A 21,705-nucleotide genomic window follows, 5' to 3' on the forward strand; every position below is an offset into this window, starting at 1 on the left:
TGTGCTTGGATGTCTATCTGTATGTGTGCATCTATCTATCTGCCTAATATTTCTATCAGGTGGAACTAGTCCGGATCAATGGGATTATGAACCCACAAGATCCTGGCTGTTCAATTCATATCAGGTGTATCTTGAGTATGTGCAATGCAACAAATTTACAAAAATTAAAAAAGGTTGGGATTGTTGAACGAGCCCTGTTACACTGACTTCAACAATAAGTGAGTTCCAACCATCCAATGTCATTGTGATCGAATTGTTAAGGTGGAGGAGTGTCGCACAATCTGTTGTAGAATGGTATAATTTTTCAAGTGAGGTTATCAATTTGGATCTCATATGATTCTCTTTGGTCCCTTTCCCATTTTATATTGCTTCAATTGTTTTCAATGAAACTCAATTGAAGATGATAAGGCAAAGCTTGCAGAGAAGGGGTGTTTTACACTGTCAATTCGTGTCCATCTTGTAATTAGGCCATCGACACTATATTAACTATCAAAACTTGCAAATAAAGGAATACTCGATAAATCCTCAAACTTTTATGAACCACTTGTTAGAAAACGGGCTCACAGAGCTGAGGGTGAATGTTAGGCTAGGGATTAGTGACTTCACTATTACCCATTGGGTAATCACTAATACTGAAGGCCATAATTGAATTCATTTAACACAATTTAAGATTACGAAGTTGTAACTAAATAATGCTAATGTTTAGGTCTTCCATTTTCCCTTGAGACATGTAACAAAACCAATAATTTAAATAGATCGAGCTAATTACAGTCGTCACACTTTTGGAAGGTGAAACAGTTGAATGATGCATGACATAGACATTAATCGATTATATTTAAGACCTCGGAGTGAAAATTTATGGGGAATGTGGTCTAACAGTGAAAGGCAACATGTCACGCGGTGCCGTTTATTAGTTCTCAGGCATTTAGACTAAAAGTCCAAACCCCCAAGAAGGGTATTGTGAAGGATATTTCTTTTTAGATATTGAGAGACGACATGTGGCATCTAAGGATTCGAGTTTGGTATGGAAATACTAAAGTAAGTTTGGCGGCTCAGTCACAAACCAACCATGGGTTTAAGTCTTGATTGAAGAAAATCAGGATTAAATCAAAAGGGGTTAAAATTCTAATTAGAAAAAATCCTAAAAAATGAGGAATGTATGGGAACCGAATATTTACTAGATACATTCTAAATCACCAATGAAGATTTACTTTTTAAATTGAACAAAGGTCAAATTGATAATAGGATCTAAAGGGGTCCTATGGTTTCATTTTTATAAATAAATAGATAGAGGTACTAAAAGGTATGAGTTCTCTCCCCTCTAAATTTTACACTATTTTTGTAAAAAGATTTTGACTTGGACGTCGGAGAGGTATTGTTACAAACATACCTAGAGACACAAGGAGAAGTGATTGTAAGGTATCATAACAAATCTCAAAGTAGTGCAAGTTTTTGTATCTACAACCAAATTACCTTGAAAACACTAAAAAGTTACAAACCCACATTTAAAGCACATTTTACGATGAAATAGCCTCACACGTTTTGGAGAAAAACATTGAAAGCACGTTTTACAATGAAATGGCCCCACGCGTTTTGGAGAAAAACACTAAAAGGTTACACACCCACTATTGAAAGCACATTTTACTTGTGTCGAACAATAATTGAAGCACCTCTACATCTTATCATCAGCTCAACCCTCTCCCTTTCAAATTTAGCTCCTTAGTTTCCTCTGCATTTTTCTATTAAAAGCTTTGCTGCCTTACCATTAATCCACTCTCTTCTTCCTTAATAAACTGTAAGTTTTTACTTCTTTTGATTTTTCTCTGTTATTATATCATGAAATAGTTGTTTTAATTTCAGTCGAACTAATTATCTTAAGGTATCTTTATAGGCCAATTTCAAAAGAAGGAAGCTATTTACTATTTGCACATTGTAAGTCTTTTTTTTCCCAAGCTGTTATGTATATTTCATTTTTATCCCATCATCTCATATTCTTGAAATAAAATTTTGGACGTTGGCCCCGTAATCAGTAATTCTGACTCCACATTATTTAAAATGGACTTTTTTCTAATCTCAACTCACAAATAAATGATTCGTTTATTGGCTAAAATACACCCTAATGATTTAGATTTCAATTTAATTACAAAATTTCTACAATAAATATATTTTACCAAATGTTCCCAAAGCCTTTAAAAGTACTTTTGAGTCTGAAAAAATTGGCAAAAATCCCCTTGAGTGAGGGGATTTAAAAAAAAATTTAACCTTAACTACTTTTGGGGTTAGTTGATAGCCCAGTTAGTAAATTTTTTTTTCCTTAATTCCCCTTACCCTTTCAAATTTATCAAGTTCAACTTTTATAAACTTGTCATATATTTATGTCCTGATTTAAATCATTGAGATCAACAATCATAAAAAGGTGGATCTCGACGAATGGATCAAAACAGGTTGGTATCAATCGTTTTGGATGAGAAAATGGTGAAGAACAATCATTTGTAATTTTGTATTGATGATTTCAATCATCTAGATCAATTCTTGTAAATACGTCGAGATCAATCATAATTTTATCCAAACACTTAAATCCTTGAACTCAAGGTGGAAGCTAGTGAGCAGCATTAAGATGGAAAAAAAATTGACTAATTGGACTCCAAGTCACTGCTTTAAAATCAGGATATTTAGAATGAGGCTGGGTTCCGTTGACTCTAAGAATGACTCATGAGAAAAAAAAACATGATCCCAACCCTTTAAACACAAAATCCAAATGGCTAAGATTTATGAGTATCTTGATAATACAAATCTCGGAGATACTTATCGTGATGATAAATCTCAACTATTTGATTTTACATTTAAAGGGTTGGAGTCATGTGTTTTTTTTTCTTGAGTCATACCGGTCCTGACATGAAAGAAAGAGGCGCCTACCTTAGGGATATTTTTCCAAAATACTTCGTAAAACACCGATCCAAAACAATTGATGGTGTAATTGTGATTTTATATCAGTGACTTAAAGAAAAGCGATTCTAGAGAAACTCACTGACAGTGAGAGCAACTCCAAGGGTCTAGAACCCCAAAGGATTGGTGAAATGGTCATATATTTGGGGAGAGAAAGAAGAAAACAATTTCAAATGGCCTTGTCAAATCCTTTTCCATCACAATCTTCCTCGTCAACACATTGGACTCCTAAACAAGTCGTGCACACAGCCTATATGTTTTAAATGCAACCAAAACGTGCCATGTGAACAGTGTTTGCTGCTATAAGAACAGGTCATCATTCTAGATCATGACTAATATCGAAATAACAAATCTTTGTTTGAATGTACATGTTGTAAAAAAATTACCTCAATCCATTGAGATATGGTGTGCTACAAGTCAATATTTGCAACAAAAAATGAATCCTAATTTTAGGATGACTAAACATCTAAAATAATTCATATAGTCTCTCAAGGAAATGTATCTCAAGTACATTAGTCACTAATTATTAGGTATGAGAACTAATGATGGAAATAAACCCAATATCATCAATTATTCGTGCCCTGGGACTAGTCCTTGGACAAGACTATCACCTATGGACTGGGCAAAGCTTAAAAACAGGCCTGATCCGCTGCCTACAGAGATATCTGATTATTAAAAACAAAAATTATCATCAATTATTAAAAGAATAATATTAAACAGACTCGAGAAAATGTACTCAAAGACACTCAACTAACGTGGAATTTGCATAGAGTCATGGATTTTTTTCATTTTGTATCTCGAGGAAAGAAAAATTATGGTTAAGTGTACATTCCGTCAATTGAGTTATTTGAGTTTTTTTTTTTTATTTTATAATTTTAATCTGTTTTGCACTAGTCTTATTAAAATTCCTCTCTTTTCTTTTTAAATTTAAAGAATCTGGAAACTCACTCGAAGGTCCCAATTTAAAGGTTATTTTAGTATTAAAAAATAAAATTTAATAATTAAAATACCACAAACTTTTGCAAAAGAAACTTTGATGCGATGGCCACACACACGGTTTGGAAAAATAAATACAAAAGTAACGGGCACTTTGAAAGCACATTTTACTTTTAGTCGGACAATAATAGAAAGCTCCTCTACATATAATATCATAAGCTCAACTCCCCCCTTTCAAATTTAGCTCCTTCGTTTCCTCTGCATTTCTAAATCAAAAGCTTTGTTGCCTTACCATCATCCATTGCTTTTCCCCCCTCTTCTTCCTTAACACAATAAACTGTAAGTTTTCTGAGTTTTACGCCTTTTTCGATTTTTCTCTGTTATTATATTATAATTGTTTATTGGATGTTTTAATCTCAGTAACATTAATCATCTGAAGGGATCTTTAAAGGCCAATATTGAAAGAAGGAAACTATTTATTATTTGCTCCTTGTAAGTCATTTTTTTCTCCTTATTTTTTCAGTGTTTTTTATTTATTTATTTATTATATGTATTTGTTTTTTATTTTTTAATTCCCATCAATTCTATATTCTTGAAATTTGGAAGATGGTCCTGTAAATTTGACTACAGAGCATTAAAATGGATTTCTCTAGCCTCAACCAACGGCTGAGACTCTCCATCAAATAGGTGGTTGAGGTGTAGATTTTCTAGGAATGGTACATTCTTCTAGGGATACGTCTTTCCTTGAAATCCCTAACATCTCAACCGTCAGTTTGATGAAGTTTAGTGCAATATGTTAGAATAATAGTCCCAAATCGGTCTTGGGTGCTCGAATTGTGTGGTATTTGAGGTCTCACCTTACAAGTCGGTTTTGTAAGGTTGAGTTAGGCCAATGGACCTTAATATGGTATGGTACTAGAGTTGGGTCATCGTTTCTGGATGTGTGGAGGTGTTTCCCATGCCTTGCACGTGGTGATTCGACGTGAGGGAGGGTGTTAGAACAGTAGTTCCACATAGGTTCTGGGTTCTCGATATGTGCGATAATTACATTAGCTCGGGTTAGGGTGAATATTTCATATACTTCATTGCACATTTAATCTAATGACGATTGGTCTTTTGTAAGAGACTGACATAAAACAATTGAAAAACCTTCATCTTAAACCTCTTGCAATTAACCCTTGGTCAATATTTATTTATCTTTAGACAATTATATCAACTTCACCTTATTAAAGAGTTAGATAGGTGAAGGGAGCATATCAACAGTTTGAAATTAAAGGAATAAATAGGTAAAATTTAAAAAGACAAGGTGGAGTAGAAGTGGTTTGGCACCAAAATTTGAGTGGGCATAAATGCTCTCATTTTCATATTTAAATTTATTATAATGAGGACTATTTAGTCAAAACCCCAAAAAATTGCAACCCACAACCCACGTAGCTTAGTTTCTAAAAAATATCCCTTTTTTACTATGTAATATTAATAAATATTTTAGATTTCAAATAAGCACTTTTGATATATGTGCATTTGCACTGCCACCTTCTAGTAAACTATAAAAAAATGAAATAAAAGTATGAAACTAATTTTTATGAATCAAATAACTAAACAAAAAAATAATTTATAATTTTATGTAAAAAAATATTCAATCAACGTGCAAAGCACCTGCATTTTGCAAGTAAAATTTTCTGTTGTGGTTTGTGTATATATTTCTTTTTTACTAAATGTGCAAAAAATTTAAATAAAAAACAGAGGACAAGGGGAAAACTCCCTAGTTTACAAACCTTACTTGGGGGTAGATTAAACTGTGAGAACCAGTTTTGCCATCTGAGTAATCTGCCTCTGGCCATAGTTGTGTCAAAAGTATAATTCTTAAAATTCACAAAATACTTGCAATCAGTTCTAATCAAGAAACATTTATCTAGAACTAAATAAACGTTATGAATGGTATTTTTTGATTGCTAAGATCTCTTTTTCAACAGTTGTGTATCCTAATTCTGTAGGAGTGAATTTTCCTGATGTATATCTGCATATTTTTTCTTTATTCTCTGTGTCGTTTTTGCACAACCCACCCAATGCTCATCATAAGCATCTGTTTGGATGATGATTTGGTCTTCATCCTTCGGAATTGTTGACTTTGGCAATGATTTACAGATTTTTTATCTCTTGGATTTTCTTTTCATCTTCTTTTTCAACTTTGTACATAAGGCACTAGAAATTTCTGCAATTCTAGGTAGATAATTCCTAATGTAATTAACACATCCTAATAATCTTTGAAGTTGTTTTACATCTTCAATCTTATTAGGAAATTTGTTAATCTTTTCAAGCACATGGGGTTGAATTTCTATTTCCCTGTTGTGTATCTAGACTCCTAAGAAGTCAATTGCTGTTTGAGCCATGAAAACCTTCTTTTCTCCTAAAAGATTATTCTGTGTTGGATAATCTTGTCAGTAGTGATTATACTCGAGTGTTCTAGGTGCTCTTCTTTAGACTCGCTAAAGATTAATATGTCATCAACATAGACTGAGCAGAATGAATCATAGCACTTGAATATTTCGTCTATTCTTCTCTGGAAGACATTTGGGGCATTTTTCAACCCAAATGGCTGGTCATGACCAGCCATTCATAGTGTCTGCTGGGGGGTGTACTGAATGCTGTCCGTGGTATGGATTCATCATCTAACTTGATCTGCCAGTATCCTGACTTGCAGTCAATTTTAGAGAACCATTTTTGAGCCTTTGATCTTGTTGATCAAGTGTTCCTTTCTTGGTAGGAAGTAGCCACCTGTGACAGTGTTGTCATTTAATTTATTGTAATTGATGACTATCCTAATCTCGGTCTGTATTAAAAAAAGATCCTTGATAATCTGACTACCCCACGTGGCACACTCAATCGAATCTCCTAATGTGACAAGTTTGGGAATCGTATATCTGTACGCCTTGGATACATGGTTCCCTCAGGGTACACATTTTTATGGGAAAGTGCAGTTTTGTATCCCAAGGTATTCAGATCTACGGTTCCCATACTTGTCACGTTAGGAGAGTTTATTGAGATGCCACATGGGATAGGCAGATTATCACGATCCATTAAAAAAATTAGGTTTTACACATGATTTAATATATATATATATTGCTTGATTCGGGTTGGTCAAGTTGATTAATTTTGGACTGTTCAACATTTTTTTTTCCAATATTTCTTTTCTAATTACTATGTTATCCTATTTTACCCTTATAATTCTTTTATTTTATAAGAACTCTTATTATACTAAAGTAGTAGGAAAAAAGGACATTTTGAAATGATAAAAATATAATTTTCAAAGCTATATATCATTCGGATCTAGGTGGATATATAGGGATGGACCTGAATCCAATCTGAATTTTGCTCAGTTCAAGGGACATCAACTCATATTCAACACATTTTTTATTCAGGTCAACTCTATTGAACCAAATCATTAAAATCGGTTTCAGACCACTTTGATATTAGATAAAACTCAACCCATTTTAAGTCTTAAATTTTTTCATAAGAGGATGAGAAGATCCATCAACCTTTTATAACATTCTCATATGGTCTTTCTTTCTTATTTTTGAGGATAAGGAAGAGAAAATCATTAGAGATCTCTGAGCCTATGCGAATAACTCAAAATGATCTAAATGTGCATGGGTCATCTGACTTCTACTTTTTCTTAGAATGAATAAGTTGTTTTGGGGCATTTAAGTCATTCAAAAGTAATTGAATAATTCTGAAATAGTCCTTAAGTTAATATACATTTGACATCTAAGCGATTGTTGACCAAAGCCAAACCACAGAAACTTGTGGAATAAATTCATTTTAAAACTTTCTCTCTAAAGTCCAACGATATTTTTGTGTAAGAGAGTTTCCTATTTTATTTGTTTTGTTCCACTCTCAAAGATGATTAGAATACAAACTTTGGTTTTTAATTTTTTAATTTATTTCACTCTCTTTCCAGTGAATTAGTTTTCTTGATAATGCGATGAACCATAGAATCAAAGTTTCCTTAAAAAAATAAAATTATTCCCTGTTTTGTGAGAATAATCCGTGTGGGTTATGTGAGATTTTTGTTAAGAGTCCTTTTTTCAGAAGGTCTTTTAATTGCAAAAGCTTAGAGAGACAATCTCCATGTTGAGGATGCCATCCCTTGATTTTAACAAACCGGATTGGACTCCTTTGAAATTTAATTTTGTTAAATCTTTAATTTTCTTAACATTTAAAAAAAAAAAATTAATGTGAAAATATTTAAGATTCTTACAAGCTTTTAAATGTTTAGTTTTAGGATTTTTAATTAGTTTTAAAGTTTGTTAAAAATCTAATTGGTTTAAGAGTTTGTTAATATTTTTAACCCTTTGAAGTGTAATTGTTTTAAAGTTTGATTAATTCAAGGTTTAGCATTTCTTTTTGTGTGTATATGTTTTGAAGGGCATTTTGATAATTTTTAGGAACTTATCCCAAATTAACCTAATCCTAATGGTAAACAATTGTTTGAATGAATTATAATGATTTGTAATGTTGGCATAATAACTTGAACCAACTTTTGCAACATTTGAATGATGTGTTTTAATCTTCAATTAAAATAATTTAAGAAATTGTGGTGTAATAAGATAAGAATAATGATTTTCTAATGCCCTCTATGACATACACCCCATCACATAATCGTAGATCTTTTTCTTGTGTATGCTGAGGCAAATGATCTACAATTCTATGATGGGGCATATGTCATCCGGGTTTCTGATTATCACAACTCTAAGTAAAAGTGGGGATACCAATAGCAGTTTTAGGAAAGCTAGGCCCTGTGTGGATACACCTCTATCCAAACGCAAAGCTAGTTTTTTTCATTTTAAATTTAAATAATCCCAAAACTCACTCAAAAGTCCCAATTTTAAGATTATTTTAGTTATTTTATTATTTTATTCTTTAACTTCAAGAGAAAACTTTAATGAGATGGCCCCATTATTTTGACCGACCCTAGCACGACTTGCTTCTCAGTTTTCTATGCATTTCTATATCAAAAGTTTTGCTGCCTTTTCATTAATCTATTGCTGTCTCTCTCTCTCTCTCACACACACACACACCCACCCACCCCTGTAAGATCTTTGTGCTTTTATTTTATGTCTTTTGATCTGATTTTTGTTTTCTGTTATTGCATCATGAGTTATTGTTTATTGAATGTTTTAATTTCAGAATTATCTAAAGGGAAGCTATTCATCATTTGGACCTTGTAAGTCCTTTTTTCTCTCTTTATTTTTTGAAGCTTTTATGTATTTATTTCATTTTGTTTATTCCCATCAAATCCTATATTCTTGAAATAAATTTTTTATAAAGATGATCCTGTAAATCTAATTCCACAGTATTTAAATAGATTTTTCTAACCTCAACCCATGAGTCATTACTGATGAGATCATGGGACATAAATAAAAACATATGTAAAAACAATCATTTTTCAAAATTTGGGTAGAAGTTTTGGATTGAGTTGATTTTTTTTTTTTTTTTTTTTTTTGTGAGGATTTATCTCTATGATGAGAAGATCATTCTTACAAAAAATCAGCCTAATCTGAAATTTCTAAATCTATCAAAAGTGATTTACAAATTATTGGTAAGAAATCGATGGTCCATATTCTAAATCTTTTTTGATGAGGTTAGAAGTTTCGGATTGAGCTGATTTTTATTTAGAATGATCTTCTCATCATAGAGATCATCCTCACAAAAAATCAGGTCAATCCGCACTTCTAACCCATATTTTGAAAAATGACAATTATTACATTGTTTTTGCATATGTTTTTACTTATGTTGCATGATCACTCTTTCTCTCTCTTTCTTTATATATATACTCCTATTGATATATGTAATTTAGCGCATTCGTTCTATTTAGACGAAGCCATGAACTGGTACAAAAATTGGATCAATTTGCAATATGGTTGGTACTGTCTTCATGGAATTTGGTTGAACACTTTAGATATTTTTAAGATAAGTCGTGATAATATGACTCCCCCCTATGTCACACTCCTATCACAGAACCATAGATCATTTGACTATGGATAGACAAGAAAAAGATTTGTGCTTATGCATATCTCGAGGCAAAATGATCTACTATTATGTGATGGGGCCGTTAGAAAATCATTACACTTTTAACATTATAGTAATGAATTGAACAAACGAATCATAACTGCCTACCCTTAAGGTTACCACTGACGTTCGTTTTAAAGTGGCGAACCATGGACCCGAACTCAAATTGGTGAATCAGATAACATGATATAGACAAAAGTCCCCATGTTTTTATGAATATTTGTGACACCTCCCTGTATTTTAAAACTGATGGCATGCCCCTCTTGACCACGGTCTACTTGAATACTAATAGAAATAACCCAAATGCCTCATCTTCAACCTCTTGCTAAAGCCCATTGATTTTTATCCAACAAACCCACAGTTATCTTCGTTTAGGGAGCAGTTTTTTCTACGCTGGTCTCAACCATAAAAATCTTCTCCTTCAACCATCAAGCCTCAAGAATAATAAATATTTAAAAATTAATTATTTTCATCCTTTTCTTTTTTAATTATCTGAATCAATCGATTTTTTGTAAATTTCTGATTGAATAATTAATTCTAAATTATTTCAATATTTGTTTTATAAAAAAAAAATAGAAAGTTACAATTATTAATTACAGCCCAAATTTAAAAAAATGAAAATAAAAAGTAAAAGTTAGGGTGTCAATGGAAACTCTCATTATTTACTAGATTTGATTTATTTTTTTGTTAAGAATTTTATATGAGCCTAATCATAATTGTAAACAACTACTAAAATTGTTTGAATAAGTATGTTGAGATTATAATTTGAACAAACCTTTGTAATGCTTGAAGAATGTGTTTTAATCTTTAATTGGGGGAATAAATAATTTAAGAAATAGGGATGTAATAATTCCAAAAAAAAAATGATCTTATCATATTTTTTTAATATAATTATCACAAAAATCAAATTAAAATATTTTTATTAAGCAACTCAAATAATAAAAATAATTTTGGACGAAATTTTCTCTAGAAAACGATTTGCTTGGCAAATATTTTCTCTAGAAAAGGATTTGCCTGGCAAATATTTTCTCTGCAATTAAACACGTCTTTAAATTTAAATAATCCTAAAACTCAGTCAAAATCCCAATTTCAAGGTTATTTTATTATTTTAGTATAAACTTTTGCTAAAGAAAAATTAATTGAGGTGGCCCCACACAGTTTGGAAAAAAAAACAACACGATGAGCATTTTACGTTTGTGTTTGACTAGTCTTACGACTAACATAGTTAGGAAAAGAGGCCTTATTAAGCTTCATCCACCGATAAAAAGGCTTCGAGATTTGAAAGTAAATCCTCGAGGTTCGTAAATATCTCGAGTTCTTGTTCGACGCATCTCAAGGCCTTTTTGACAATGGATTAGGCTTAGTAAGGCCTCTTTCCTCACTATCTTAGTAAGGAAAGAGTTTCTCTTTTAGAAAGTTCTTTGTGTTTTTACGCCTTTTGATTTGATTTTTCTCTATTATTACATCATAGGATGTTTATTGGATGTTTTAATTTCAGAAACTCTGAATCTAAAGGGGGTTTATAGGCCAATTTCGAAAGAAGGAAGCTATTTATCATTTGCACCTTGTAAGTCCTTTTTTTTTTTTTCTCTTTATTTTTCGAAGCTTTTATGTATTTATTTCATTTTGTTTAGTCTGATGAAATCCTATTTTCTTGAAATTAAATTTTTGGAAGATGGTTCTATAAATCTGATTCCACAGTTTTTAAATTGACTTTTATAACCTCAACCCACACCTGAGACTTTCCATCAAATAGATGACTTTAGGATTTTGAATTAATGATGAATATATCCAAATGTTTAATGCAAAAACTACCCCCAAAGCCTTGAAAGAGGGATTTTTTTTTTTCTAAATACCCCCAACTTCTGGTAACTCAATGGCCCAGTTGGTAGACCTTTTCTTGCTTAATACGCATCAAATTATCAAATTCAAATTTCACAAATAGCATGGTCGTTGACTTAAATAACCGATTTAAATTGTCGAGATCAATGCTTGTAAGAAAGGTTGATGTCTATTATTGGATTGAAATATGTTGAGATCAACCATTTTGGATGATACAATGACTCAGATTAATCATTTGTAATCTAATACCCACGATTTAAATTAACACTTGTTAAAAATATTGATCTAAACGATTGAATAAAAATAGGTTGAGAACTACCATTTTAGATGAGAAAATGGTCAAGATCAACCATTTGTAGACCTATATTTGACGATTTAAATTATTGAGATCAATATGTAAAAATTGTCAATCTCAACAATTTGAATCAAAATAGGTTGAGATTAACCATAATGTTATCCAAAGTGTGGAGGGAAACATTGAGTCATTGATTTCATTAGAGCTGCTCTGGTGATTATCTTCGACCTCTTGAAAAAGGCCCTTAGCCAATTTTTGTTTTTTTAATAGCAATTCGGCTGACCCATAGCTCAATTGGTTTAACACATTGCAAAGCAACTTTGAGATCGTGTTTCCAAGTCCAGCTTACCAATCAATTTTATTTATTTTTTAATGATTGAATCTTATAGACAATGGTTTCAACAAAACCTTATCCTCTAGCATATATATCTATCATTCGGAATTGAAGAGAAAAATGGGTACAGCTCAAATATTCACCAAAATGCAACTTGAATTGATAAATACCTTCTCAAATTTAATAACCCCAGTTATCATAAAAATAATAAACGATAAAAATGAAAGAAAAGTATTAAATAGGAGATGACACTAATATAAATCAAATAACTAATTCTTCGCAGTCAATGTTTTAAAAATAATTTATAATTTTATGTAAAATAAATATAAAATTCGCGTAACACACGAAAATTTTGCTTGTACATAAAAAGTCAAAAAGAGGACCATAGAAACCCAAACTGAGAAATACAAAATTTTTCTATTGTTTTTTGTATATATATTTGTTGTAACCACCCCATTTTTGCCTTGGTTGAGCTCAAGAGAATCAAAAACCTTCTAAAAAAGGATTTGACTTAAGTCGATTTTCAAATGGTCGCAAGAGCCCCACATTGAACCAACAAATAAAATGCATTTTTGAATTTAGCATGGTATGGAAGTAACCGACGGTTAGACTTAATTTTTAGCCTGATCATAAGTTATCAATGGCCAAAAGAAAAAAATGCATGGTATGGAGGTAACCAACGGCCAAGTTTAATTTTCAGCCTGGCCATAGGTTACCAATGGATAAAAAAAGAAATTACTTAGTATGAAGGTGACCAATGGCCAAAAGGAAAATTTACACTAGCCATTGGTCACCTAAGGCCAGTTCTGTTGGGCAATTTTGAATCTCTTATGCATTTGAATTTGTTAAGGTTAATTACCTTAAACCTAATTCTTAATCTTGTTTTTTCTTAAGAAAATCCTGTTATTTTACCTTTTTACTCTTGTTTTATTTTGCCCAAATAATTTTTTATCTTTCTTTTTAGTAATTCACCAAATCCCCTAACTAGAACTCTAGTCTTGATTGGTCCCCACTTAAGACCAATTACCCCATTAACATTGGTTTGTTGAAACACATTAGAGGCAAATCCCTCTTTTACCCCTTCTACATTCTTTACCATTCAAAAAACTTCCATGACATTCAATGTAAAATGGCCAAATTTTAAAATTATTGACCACTTTGTCTTCCTTAGAGAATTTTCTAGAACTTGTGCCTAATGACCAATCTATCCCTAATTTGTTAGAGATCATTTCAAAAGAAATGATCGAAAAGGCCAAAAACTTATCACCTAATTACATGTTATTAGGGTTGTTTCATTCGTAATTGACTCAAGATCAAGGTCTTAGGACCATTCTAACCTTCATCAAGAATTTTTAAAAACTTTTTGATGTTTATCATCATACTCATTGATGATCAAGATTGATAAGACCCAACTAGAGGATAAAGATCATCAAGGCCAAGATTAGAAACTAGAAATAACACTTTGCATGGAGGTTTTATTGAAAATATTAAGAACTCCATGATTTGGAACAAGTTTATCCCCAAGAGTCTCCCTCACATACCTATCCCTTTCTTTTCATTTAAGCAAGCTTATTTATGTTTCTTTGTTTGTAGTAATGTAGGTATTAATCTTGTTCTTGTGAGGCTAGGAGGTAGAGCGTAAAACCTCTTAGAGGTCATCTCCTCCTATAAGCCCTCAATAAGCTCTCAAGAGCATTAGAATAAATAATTGTTTTGTTTACATTCTAACAAGTTTAAAGTTCTAGATAAGTTGTTCTTATTTTCCATTGTAAGTTAAATTCCTAGAATAGAACTTTGTTTCATTTTCTTTTCTAATGGCTTAAGAACTAGAGAGTCAACTCTCTTTGGAGGTAATCTTCTCTTTATAAGTTCATTACATGCATACACAACATGCACACATACTTCATCTTTCTTTAAAATGTCTAAGAATAAAAGATGTGGATTTACCTAGATATACGCCTAACTCTCTAAACTAACAAAAACAGTCCCTAAGAGGACACATTGCATGCATAAAGTCCTTAGTCTTTTCATGGTGGTGTCCAACTCATTGACATCTCCTAAAGGCTAAACCAACAAAAAGATGCTTCCAAGTGAGCACATACCCTTTAAAAGAGAATTGGGATTCAAAAAAAGTGAAATTTACATTGATTCTCATCAAAATCCTAGGCTCATAAAAAATTCTAGCAAGACATATTCTTATTTTAACTTGTTTATTGTCTTATTTTATTCTTCTTTTAAAATTAGACTATAGATCTTTTAAAAATGAGTCAGGTTCAAGGTACATATGAGAAAACATATGTAAAAACAATGTAACATTTATAAATTTTCAAAATATGGGTTAGAAATTTCGGATTGAGCTGATTTTTTGTGAGGATGATCTCTATGATGAGAAGATCATCCGGAAAAAAAATCAGTTCAATCTAAAACTTCTAACCCCATTAAAAGTGATTTAGAATGTGGACCGTCGATTTTTTGCCAATATTTATCAATAATTTGTAAATCACTTTTGATGGATTTAGAAGTTTCTGATTGAGCTGATTTTTTGTGAGGATGATCTTTTCATCATAGTGACCATCCTTGCAAAAAATCAGCTCAATCCAAAACCTCTAACCCATATTTTGAAAAACCATTATTTTTTCATATGTTTTTACATATGGCCCTTGAACCGCCCCCTTTAAAAATAGCTTTGAATCTAAGAAGATAAATTTCACATAGATCCTCACCAAAATCCTAAGCTCATAAAAAATTCTAGCAAGCCATATTTCTATTTTAGCTTACCTGTTACCTCATTTTGTTCTTCTTCTAAAACTAAACTATAGATCTTTTAAAAAATAGCCTTTGGATCCAAAAAAAAGTGAAATCCTCATGGATTCTCACCAAAATCCTAGACTCACAAAAAATTCTAGCAAACACATTTTTGCTTTGGCTTGCTTATCTGTCCAAATTCTTAGTTTCCTAAACCTAGACTATAGTTGTTTGATTTCTTAAGTTTCTTCATAATTTCATTTGTTCTTTTCAAAATCAAGTTAACCTTTCAAAACCACACCTATGGTCATATATTGGTAATCAAGTGCCTAACACCTTCCTTGTCCCTCAATCGAACCTCTTTACCATAGATCTTTAGGTAGACCATTCCCTTCATATGTGAGTCACTACAAGCCAAAATACAGATTTCAAAAAAATATTTTCTTATAGTGTCTATTCACACTTTAATTGAATGGTAACGACTCCTAAACCCGTGTAGATGAGCTCAAAATCTTCTCAAAGATTTCGAAGTCCGCGTATCTACATTTTTTGTATAGGAAAATATAGAATAAGTAAATATAAAATAACTGTAATAATATAAACTAGGAAGAAAGTTTGAGTTGGCATCTTTTGCACTATGATGTACATTGATTTATGTGCCTATTTGTTCTTCCAATTTAGTCCCATTACGAATGGATCTCAAAGTTCCGTATTATATATGTCTTATTTGTTTGTAGTAGCAAGTAGCAACTTCTTCTTCTTCCAATTTAGTTCCATTACAATTGGATCTCAAATTCACTATTATGTCTTATTTGTAGTAGCAATGATAATTGGTTTTTTTACCAATAACATTAGTCAGGATTGCACATTAGATGATACAAATTCATAAAATTTTACATTATTTATATACTAAATGGGCTCATTATATAGACATTCGTGTGTGTTCGCATACAGAGTCAGGTTCTTTTGACTCAAGAAATCTGACTTAAGGAATGACACAAGATCTTGACTATGTAAACAACTTTGGTTGAGATATCTCAACAATACATATCCCGATATACTTATCACAAATATAAATTTCAACCTTTAGATTTTGTGCTTACATGGTTGAGATCTTGTGTATATATATATATATATATATATATAGGACATCGTTCTGTAGACAACATTTTGTCCTATATGAAAAAAAGTTTCGGAATGGACTGATTTTTTTTTTTAGGATGATCTCTATGGTGAGGAGATCATCCTGACAAAAATCAGCTGATTCTAAAACTTCTAACCCTTTGAAAAGTGGTTACAAACTAATAGTAAAAATGACGGGCCACGATTCTTCAACTTGTAAATTTGGGATAGCAATTTCAGAATAGGCCAATTTTTTGTGAGGATGATCCTCTCATCATAGAGATCATCCTCACAAAAAATTAAGCCCATTGTGAAACTTTTAGCCTATGTAGGAAAAAACACATTGTCTAGATTCTAAAACGTGAGGATGATCTCTATGGTAAGGAGATCATCTTCACCAAAAATCAGCCCATTCCAAAACTTCTAACCCCATCAAAAGTGGTTTACAAAATAGTGGGCAGTCCACGATTATTCTACTTAGTTTTCTTCTCTATTGTTGGAACAACTACAAGCAAGAACACTATATTGGGATTTTTAGTTATTACTTTTTGTAATTTCCTAATTTTAACTTTGAAATGATTATAATATTTCAATATAAAAAAATGTGCAGGGAAATGATGGATTCGGTCATCCAAGTTCTCGTAGAAAAATTGGTCGAAGGCCTCCTAAATGAAGGTTCTCACGTGCTTGAATTCCACAAGCAGTTCAAGACTTTAAAGAAAAAGCTTCAGTTAATGCAGAGCTACATTGAACATGTGGAGGAAGTAAGAAGGAAGGACCACAATAAACTTCTTAAGACGGTTGTGGGAGAATTGAGAGAGTTACTATATGATGCAGATGACATTATATCGGATTGCATGTTATTTTTAAAAAGAAGAAAAAGGGCCTCGAAGTTCAAGCGTTATTACTCTCCTTCATTCTGGAAACTCCGTTATAGAATGGGAAAGAAGCTTGGTAAGATAAATCAAGACATACGAAATCATGTGGAAACGATGAGTTCTTTCGTTAATCTGGCAACTCTTATCCCTCTGAACCAAGAACAGTTGGGGAATGATCGACCGACGAGATATCCAATTCTAACGAAAGATACTGATATTGTAGGCATGGATAATGATGTGAAGAAAATTAAGAAATGGATCTTAAACCCCCCACAAGGGCCCTTGCACATCATTGGAATAGTCGGTATGGGTGGGATAGGCAAAACAACCCTTACCCAAAAGATACAAAATGATGGTGATGTAAAGCATTACTTCCGTCATATCTTGATGGTGACTGTTTCACGAACTTTTCAATTTGAAGAGTCGATCAAGGCTATGTTGAAAAAAATTAGCGGGCCTAGAGACTTCGCAAACATCAATTTTCAGGATTTACTGCATGAGTTACAGGACATAATGGAGAGGAAGAAATGTTTGGTAATCTTGGATGATGTATGGAGACTAGGTGAATGCTTATGGTGGGAAAGTTTGAAGGCAGTTTTGGTTCACAGCAGCAGTTGTGTCATTGTCACAACAAGGGATGTGGATGTGGCTCGCTTAATGGGAGCCACTGAAACACGCACGCATCATGCACGACCTCTCTCTGCTAAGGACAGTTGGTCATTATTCATGAAAACAGCATTTTCAGTGGAAGGAGGTCAATGTACGAATTCAGAGCTTGAGAATATCGGTAGGGAGATTGTTGATAGATGTGGAGGACTCCCATTGGCAATCAAAGTTGTGGGAAGAATGATGATAAATAAAGGAAGTTCGGCTAAGGAATGGGAGCGAATATCTAAGAACCTAAGCGAAGAATTGGATAAGAAAGGTGAACCAATCTTTTCTATGCTACAATTAAGTTATGATGAACTTCCTTCTCATTTGAAACCATGTATGTTGTGTTTGGCTGTATATCCCGAAGATTCTTATATATTATCTGAAGATATCATTTATTGGTGGATTGGTGAGGGCTTTGTCCGAGTAGGGAAACAAGGAAGGACTGCATATGATATTGGAAAAGAGTATCTTGATGAATTAATCAGCCGATGTTTATTACGTCTTACAGCTGAGGAGTTTTTTGGGGCAAAATCTCTTTTGATAGGAGTACATGATATGGTAAGAGAAATGATTAGAAGGGTCGCAGAGGAAGAAAATTTTATTTGGATAAATGATGAGGGGAAGTCTTCCTCTATCCAAATCCAATCACGTCGTCGGGTAGGTATGGTGATGAACACAGATATCAATCTCTTTATATCCAAGGAGCAAACCAATTTCAAATCATTGCGGACAATAATAGGGATTGATTTAGAAGAGACTGAGGAGTTGGTTCTAAATCTGGAATCAAAGCTATGCCAATTAAAATGTTTGAAGGTTTTGGTTATTTGTTTTAAGGGTTTATCATCTCAGAAGACCCTTAAAAGAGTAGATTGGTTGAGTGGGATAGGATCACTGCAGCATCTCGTTTGTCTTCAGATAGAAAACTCCCGATTAGAGAGACTTCCAGATTCTATTGGAAACTGTCAAAACCTTCAAATTTTAAGCTTAATGAATTGTCCTAATTTAAAGAGATTGCCAAAAAATATAGCATCCTTGGAGAAATTATACACCTTGGGTTTATTAGGTTGTGAGTCTGTAGAATTCCTCCTCAATGAGATTGGAAACCTTCAACAACTGAGTATATTCTCTTTTACCGTGAATTCAAAAGTCAAGGATGGGTTTCGCATTTCTGGGTTGAAGAAATTGACTCAAATCAGTGAACTTGTGTTTTGCATAGATTCAGAAGATGGAATAGAAGAAGGGGAGCTGAAGGTGCTGTCAGAGCTCACACAATTGGAATGGTTGTGTATAAATTTTCCAAGAAACAACAACACTGATGTTGATGTGGAGGTGGAGGTGGAGGTGGAACGACTACGACTGGCAAGGAAAGTAGATCATCAACTACTCTCACCTCTTAACCAGCTTTCAGAGTTATATCTTATAAGAGAAGTAGGAGAGAAGACACCTATTTGGCTCAATCCAACCTCTCTTCCCAATTTACGATATCTTACCATTTACGATGGTAAATATCTCAAGCATATGAGTCCAGAATTCTTTGGAGGTGATGAGGATTCTAACAAGAATAATACTGCTACTGTCTGGAAATTGGAAGTCTTACACCTTGGCCGCCTATACAAATTGGAGGTGGTGGAGTGGCCGAGAATGCAAAAGGCAATGCCATTTTTAAGACTCCTAGAGGTTGTCAAATGCCCAAAATTGAAAGCACTCCCTTTCGACTTGGATGAAGATGGTAGCGGCACTTGGAGGAAAGAATGAACTGTGTACCTACTTCATTTCGATGTAATAATACTCATCACCCTCCTTTAAAAGGTTAGCATATTTGCTCTCTCCCTTTCTGGTCGCCCACCAAGATCAAGTTGACTCGTCCGAGTTGTCTTCTCTCAAACGAGTCATCTTTTTAAAATCATTATTATTTTCTATCATAAGTTAGTTAATAGATGTTAGCTCAATAAGAATAAAAACATAGATCATACAAATAAATTAAGTAATAGGATTCGAGTAGCCGACCCAAATATTTGGGATATGATTTTGTTGTTGTTATATTAATGAGTCGCGCAATCCAGAATGGTATCCCGTTCCTATAGCAACGTATGGTGCCTACGTGAGACATTTTTATTGGTGTTTAAATACATTGGGCTTCATACTGCATATAAAACGGCTTGGTTGGAAGCCCCAGGTGCTTTAAATTCCAACAAAAACGTGCCACGTTGTACCTACGTTATTGGAACGGCACACCTTTCTAGATCTTGATTTTATATTAATTCATCAAATGGATTTGGTATAAAAATAGTTTGTCTGGGAATAAAAGTTTTGATTTTTATTGATCCAAATGATAGGCAATGTGTTTGATAATGATTGGGAATTTTGTCCGAGTTGTCTTATGTCAAACGAGTCATCATGCATGTTAAAGTCATTATTAATTTTTCTATTGTAAGTTTGATTAATAAATGCGAGCTCAACCATAAAAATATAGATCATATGTTAAATTTTCATTAATAATAGTTGATTTGGATTGTCCAAAATTGAAAGCATGCTCTTTTCACTTGGATGAATAATTTGTAGGGGCAGTACTTGGGCACTTTGGAGGAAAGATTAATCTGTTCATTTTGATGTAAGTACCCTCCTCTCCTTTAAAATGTTTGCATATTAATTTGTTCTCTCTTTCTTTCTCATTAAACAGATGGTTAGGTTAGGATGAAATGTACATATTTCCTGGAAATGAGTAATATCTTTCTAGGGATTACTCTACTTTTTCCTTGGGATACAGTTTTTTTTTTTTTTGTTTTTTTTGGAATCCATATCTTCCTAACTGTCAATTTGATGGAGGGATTAGTGTTGATCAGAAATCTTTTAACTTTGGTTGTAAATTATGTATCATTTGGATTTTAATCACTCCTGTTAAGTCTCTTTTTTTAATGTCCCTTCAAAGTTATTTTTCCTTGCAATATACTCATGTTTTCACAAAAATGAGCACATCATCTTATTAGTGACCAACAAGTTGCACATCAATTACTACTGAATGCACTCCATCTTAAAAAAGATTATTATTAGGGATACTTACGAAAAAATTATCAACTTTTGACAAATTTACAATTCATCCTCACTGCTCATTTTAATTACCAAAGCGTGAACGATGACAAATACGGCCAGGTTTAAATTGACTAATTGGAAATTGTCACTTTAAACTTGCGAAATGGTTCTCACTTTAAAACTGCCAAATTCGTTAGAGTTTCGATTTTTTTTTTTTTTTTTTTGTAACGAAAACATTATAATTAACGTTTTGGTAATTAAAATGAACAGTTAGCCCAAATAATAAATAATTCATTTTCAGCTCACGAAATGGTAATTCTTCACCCTTATTATTATTATTATTATTTTGGACTTAGAAGTGCAATCCGAACATTGGAGGGAAAATGGTTTTGAGTGATGTAGAGTGCAACGGGTACTAGGTGATGTTCAAGTTGTCGGTCCCTCCAATTATACTCTGCGCCAATAGACCACTTGATCTATGAGCCAGCCCTTAATATTCTTCATTTATCCAACCATCCAGACTCATGGATTTCTCATCTCGTCCAGGCGTACCTAATATCAAGTTGACTTGTTTAACTAGTTTTGTCTCAAATGATGGGTTATCCTACTAAATCATTTTAAATATTTTTATTGATCCAGATCATCGGCAGCTTCTATGATTGGGAATTGCTTATAGGTGTTGCGGTTGGGAAAAGCAAGAAATAGCATTTTGGTAAATTATTGTAATATTGTGATGTGTGTAAAATCTGGGATTATTGCTTGTTGAAATATAGATTTAACTGTTGGATTTTATTAAATGACCAGATACCATTAAATGTAAATAAAGAATCAGTTGGTACCTTATAATTAACTAT

The 21,705-nt window shown here is 32.7% G+C and overlaps 1 protein-coding gene across 3 annotated transcripts; it reads left to right on the plus strand.

Annotated features, from left to right (window-relative positions):
- Positions 1–4,108: 4,108 nt before the first annotated feature.
- On the plus strand, positions 4,109–21,702 carry LOC147408089 (disease resistance RPP13-like protein 4). Of its 3 annotated transcripts, XM_086436941.1 has the most exons (6): positions 4,109–4,221; positions 4,303–4,374; positions 9,070–9,106; positions 11,450–11,518; positions 16,900–19,630; positions 20,384–21,702. In XM_086436941.1, the coding sequence occupies exon 5, from the start codon at positions 16,904–16,906 to the stop codon at positions 19,574–19,576; it is 2,673 nt and encodes an 890-aa protein (XP_086293067.1). In that variant the 5' UTR covers positions 4,109–4,221; positions 4,303–4,374; positions 9,070–9,106; positions 11,450–11,518; positions 16,900–16,903; the 3' UTR covers positions 19,577–19,630; positions 20,384–21,702. The 3 variants fall into 3 exon arrangements, with proteins under 3 accessions (XP_086293067.1, XP_086293069.1, XP_086293068.1); XM_086436943.1 differs by lacking the exons at positions 9,070–9,106; positions 11,450–11,518; XM_086436942.1 differs by lacking the exons at positions 4,109–4,221; positions 4,303–4,374; positions 9,070–9,106 and having other exon boundaries at positions 11,188–11,518.
- Positions 21,703–21,705: the final 3 nt, after the last annotated feature.

The sequence above is a fragment of the Akebia trifoliata genome, chromosome 3, assembly GCF_017979445.1.
Source record: "Akebia trifoliata isolate Shusen 1 chromosome 3, ASM1797944v1, whole genome shotgun sequence".
In the NCBI taxonomy this organism is placed as follows: Eukaryota; Viridiplantae; Streptophyta; class Magnoliopsida; order Ranunculales; family Lardizabalaceae; genus Akebia; species Akebia trifoliata.

What these genes read in the sequence shown, in the direction of transcription:
- LOC147408089 (XM_086436941.1), top strand. Translation starts at nt 16,904, where the DNA reads ATGATGGATTCGGTCATCCAAGTTCTCGTAGAAAAATTGGTCGAAGGC.